Source organism: Octodon degus, unplaced genomic scaffold (assembly GCF_000260255.1).
Source record: "Octodon degus isolate 3935 unplaced genomic scaffold, OctDeg1.0 scaffold00072, whole genome shotgun sequence".
Lineage (NCBI taxonomy): Eukaryota > Metazoa > Chordata > Mammalia > Rodentia > Octodontidae > Octodon > Octodon degus.
The window spans coordinates 5,372,759-5,377,212 of NW_004524648.1; the positions used below are offsets into that span (position 1 = coordinate 5,372,759).

Below are 4,454 nucleotides of genomic sequence, written 5' to 3' on the forward strand. Positions count from 1 at the left end.
GAGAAGAGAAGAGAAGAGAAGAGAAGAGAAGAGAAGAGAAGAGAAGAGAAGAGAAGAGAAGAGAAGAGAGGCGAGAAGAGACAAGAAGCGGGGAGAAGGCTTAGCCCAGGTTCACACAAGGGGGCTATGGCAGAGCCCAGACTCCAGCTCTGTCTCCTAACTAGGTGTCTTGAGCAGGTCACTGCATAGGGCCTGCCTTGCCTTCCAGCTCTTTCTCCTCCTCACAGATCTCTCTCTGAAGTTAAATGTAAACTCAGGAGTGAGGGAGTGATGCAACTGGTAAGAACAACAAGTAGAACCAAAAAAAAAAAAAAGCTGTTAGACCTCTTCACTCTTCAGTCCTATAAAACAGGGATTACACGGCTCCCAGGAAAAATAATTAAGCCAGGCAGAGGAGATATAGGGAGGGGCTAGGGGCCAGGCCAGGGATTTAGCAGGGAGGGAGGCCCAGAGGTAGGGGCAGATCCTTCATTTCCCTTTCTCTGGCCTGGTCCCTTGAGGCCCTGGAGGGCCCTTTGACAGCTTTGGGGTTAGGGAGAGCTGGGCTTTGGGGTATGGTGGAAGTCCTGGTTGTAGGCTCTGGAGCTTCTTGATTGCCAGAGACAACTGTCCTCCCTTTGTTCTCCCTTCTAGAACCTCTCGTGGATCAATATACTTTTCCACTCCTGGCTGGACCACTCTGACCCTCTCGCCCATCCCCATGTGATGGCTGCTCAGTGGCTACAGACTTGTTTGGATCTCAGATGCAAATTGTCCCCAGGCAGGACAGTTGGATAGATGGTAAAGGCAGAGTCACTCCCTGGCAGGGGCACCTGAATATGGGGTTACCTGGACCTCAGATCCTGCTCTCTGCCTGGGGAGCAGGTGAGATTGTATCCACCAAGGTGAAAAGTTGTGGGGAAGGCACTCCTCAGACATACGTCTTGGCCTCTCCTGCACCCATCCAAGGAGAAGGGATCTGTGCAAGAGGACCTGGAAGTGGGCGCCATGCATCAAGGGGAAGACATTGGTGTGTAGAGTGGAGCCCAGCTGCAGGGAGATCTCAGGTGGACAGACACTTTCTCTGATATATTTGCCCATTTGAGGATAGGGGCACCTGTACTGTATCTATAGAGGGAGTTGAGCCCCCGGAATCCTCTTCTGTGACTGATAGGAATGAGATACTGCACAGGGGTGAGGACAGAGTCAGGTGGGCCAGTGACACCCTATGACTATGGAGCTCACCCCCCACTCTCTGGAAGAGCTACAGCTGAGCCGGCCTCCCACAGAGACAGATCCTAATCTCACCGGCGAAGGCAGTGGGTTCTTGTGCCCTCGCATCCCTTGTCACCATGGCTGACCAGCTCTTCATGGAATTCTCCAGCCCCGAAGCATCCTGGGGTAAGGGAGGGGACAGTCTTTCCTTTCTCCCCTAAGTTCCCCTCCAGGGCCAGAGTAGGTGGCCACTCCAGATCTGGCTACAGGCTGCTGTGAACCTGGGGGGAGTTGCCTGAACTTGCTATCCCCTACACAGAGCCCCTTCTTTAGGAATTCTGTGCTTTAAAGGTGAAGGCCAGGAAAGCATGTAGGGGGGAAGCCCCCATGATGCTTTCATCCTAACTCTTCTCTTGCTTCCGGGTGGAGCCCTCTGCCTTCTCCAGGGGTGCAAGGGAGATGGGTCTCGGACTTACCTTGAAATAAGGGAAGTGCTCCGTCATAAAATTGTAGATCTCGCTCACAGGAAGACTTCCCGTTTTGCTGTTCTTAAGGGCCATGAAGATGAGAATGCTGAAGACACACAGAGCCCCTGAGAACCTGAATCTCTGATGAGATCCTGAGCCCCCCAACCCCAGAACACCCCTACTGGTGTGAGGTGCTATGAGGTCCAAGTTGAAAGGAGAGGGGATGAGAAAGTGTCCCAGAAGTAGGCAACGAGGCCAGGAATTAGAAATTTACAAAGGTCTTTTGGAATTTGAGAAACCAAGGTTGCTATCTGACTCAGCCACATACTAGCTGTGTGACTTTGGGTGAATGCCTTAACTTCTCTGAACTTCTGTTTCCTCAGCTTTGATGTGAAAAAAGTAATAGGTACTTCAGAGTTGTGAGGAAGTCTGAGGCATGATGCTTCACACAGTGAAGCACTCACCACACAGAAGCTATCATTACAAGCTGGTCCTCAGCCTGGAACCAAGGCACTGGGTCCTTGTGGTGTGGTAGACATTCTACCCCTCTATGTCCTTTTACTCATTCCTTCCAACAGACTGAATCTCTCACTCCTGATTTTTTTTCTTCTCTCCCAGATGAATAAACAGAGGCTCAGAGAGATGAAGTAACTTGCCTGAGTTTCATTCATTTGCTAGTAAATTCCAGAGCCTGGTATTGAATCCAGCTCTGCTCAGTTGCAAGTCCTGCCTTCTGCCTGCCCCTTGCTCTGCTCTGACTGATGTGTGAGTTCCTCATCTTCTCATTAGTAGGGGAGCTGACCTCTCTCTGAGGCCTGGCACACAGTAGGTCAAGTGTCATTGTTGACTGGATGAATGAAAGGACAGGTAGAAGGGCCCCTGAGCCAGGCTGGTTACTGCCAGCCTCTAAAACCCCAGCCCCAGGAAGACCCACCAGACCTGACAGACGGTGGATAACGAGTCACATCTGCACAGTCCCTCCCACATTTGTTTCTGGTAGAACAGTAGAGTGAGGCTTTCTCCCTGATTCTGGGGCATGGGGGCAGGCAGTGAGCATTTCCTCTAAACTCTAGTCCCTGGTCCTGAGGCCCAGGAGATGGGATCTTCACAGTGTTGAGAATCAAGTGTCTGCCAAGCCAGCCCAGAGACTTGACTCTCCAAGGTTAGTGGAGAGATCAGAGGTCAGTTCACCCTTTGGAAGGCCACTGGTATGACTTCCACCTGCCACCATTATCCTTGCACAGAAAGGGTGCTGTGTTTTCCCAAGGACCCTTTCACCCCCTTTTTTTCTTCCCCAGAAGTGCTGGGAGATGTACCTGTAGGAGTAGATGGGTTTGGGGAAGAGTGGCTGGTGCCCGTCAGCGCTGGCCTGGGGTGCAATCCGCTGGTATGGATAGTGAGAGGAGCCCAGGTAGGGAACAGGGTAGCTGCCACCACCTGGTGAGTACTGTAGACAGAGGTTAAAGTGAGCAGAGTGATCACCATAGTACTTGGTCTTCCAAAAGGGGACTCATCTCCCCCATTCATAAACATCCAGAGAAGGAGCTGAGGCTCCATTTTCCCCTTTCTATATGGGGCTCCATCATTCCCCAACACAGCTGTCTGGTAGGTGGCCAACAGTGTAGCCATCTGGGGGGCTAGGAGGAGAACCACCTTCTGGAATTCAGGTTCCCAGAGGCCTCAAAATTCCCTTCTTCCCAGTCCTTCCCCTCAACCTTTGAGGGACTCTGGTTGCCATGGTGATGAAATGGCTGGAGTCTGGCAGGGCTGGAGAGAATGAGGAAGAGCTGTATCCTTCCAGGCTGGTGCCCCAGGCCTCCCATGCCTCTCCTGGAGTGTTGGGCCAGAAGTGGGATGTCCAGCCTGGGCGTTTGCTGGGCACTGCCATCTTTTATGAGTTTCAGTGGCTCTTTGAAAGAGCTGGTCATGGTGGTGGGCAGGTGGGGGTAGAAGGTGGTTTTACGGCAAAGGGAGTGGCTGTGGTGCCAGGGATGGAGTTTTATGGGGGTAGGGGGCAGGAGACTCTGACTCCCCCAGCTGCTTCAGGCTGCAGTGCTTTTTCCAGGTCACCAAGAGGCACTTAGTGCCTGAGTCACCCTCTCTTCAGGCTCCATAAAGCCCTGGGTGCGGCCATTTTGTTTGAGAAGGGTGTGTAGACTACAGAGGGCATCAAAGCAGGGCTAGACATGGTAAGGCCATTTGAGGTCTGGTGGCCCTTAGTCCTGTAGTAGCTCGGCCTCTGATAGTGCAGGCCACCTCAGGAGCATTCCTTATGTGAATCTGACCAGGACCCTCAGGGTTGCTCAGCCATTGCAGCCAGGTTCTTCATGTTTTTTTTTGTTTTGTTTTTTGCAGTACCGGGAATTGAACTCAGGATCCTGCGCTTGCCAGGCAAGCACTTATTCCACTGAGCTATCTCCCCGGCCCCCCAGGTTCTTCATGGAAGGGAGGATGTTCCCTTATGCCATGTGTTCTCTTGTTCCCCTCTGTCTCTTTCCCTCACCCAGCAGATCATCCCTGCCACACACACACACACACACACACACACACACACACACACACACACACACTGCCTCCTCAGCTTGGCTAAGATCAGGGACCATGCCAAAGAACTAGGAGTAGAACCTGCTCCACAGGCAGGGCCTGTCTCAGTGCCAGGCTGCAGGTGGATGGAGCTGGGCGCTGGGCAGCCACTTGCTCTGTCTTGCCCAGTGACTCCAGGGAGCTACCTGGCTGCACTGAGTTCTCTCTCTCTCTCTCTCTCTCTCTCTCTCTCTCTCTCTCTCTCTCTCT

The 4,454-nt window shown here is 52.6% G+C and overlaps 1 protein-coding gene across 2 annotated transcripts in view; it reads right to left on the bottom strand.

Moving 5' to 3' along the window:
* The window catches only part of Foxn1 (forkhead box N1), a 28,803-nt gene that overhangs the window by 5,676 nt on the left and 18,673 nt on the right, over positions 1-4,454 (bottom strand). For both annotated transcript variants that reach the window (XM_004635417.2, XM_004635416.2), the window contains exons 5-6: positions 2,978-3,108; positions 1,671-1,767 (exon numbers count right to left, since the gene is read on the bottom strand). In XM_004635417.2, coding sequence (XP_004635474.1) covers positions 1,671-1,767; positions 2,978-3,108 — 228 coding nt within the window. The remainder of the gene's footprint in view (positions 1-1,670; positions 1,768-2,977; positions 3,109-4,454) is intronic.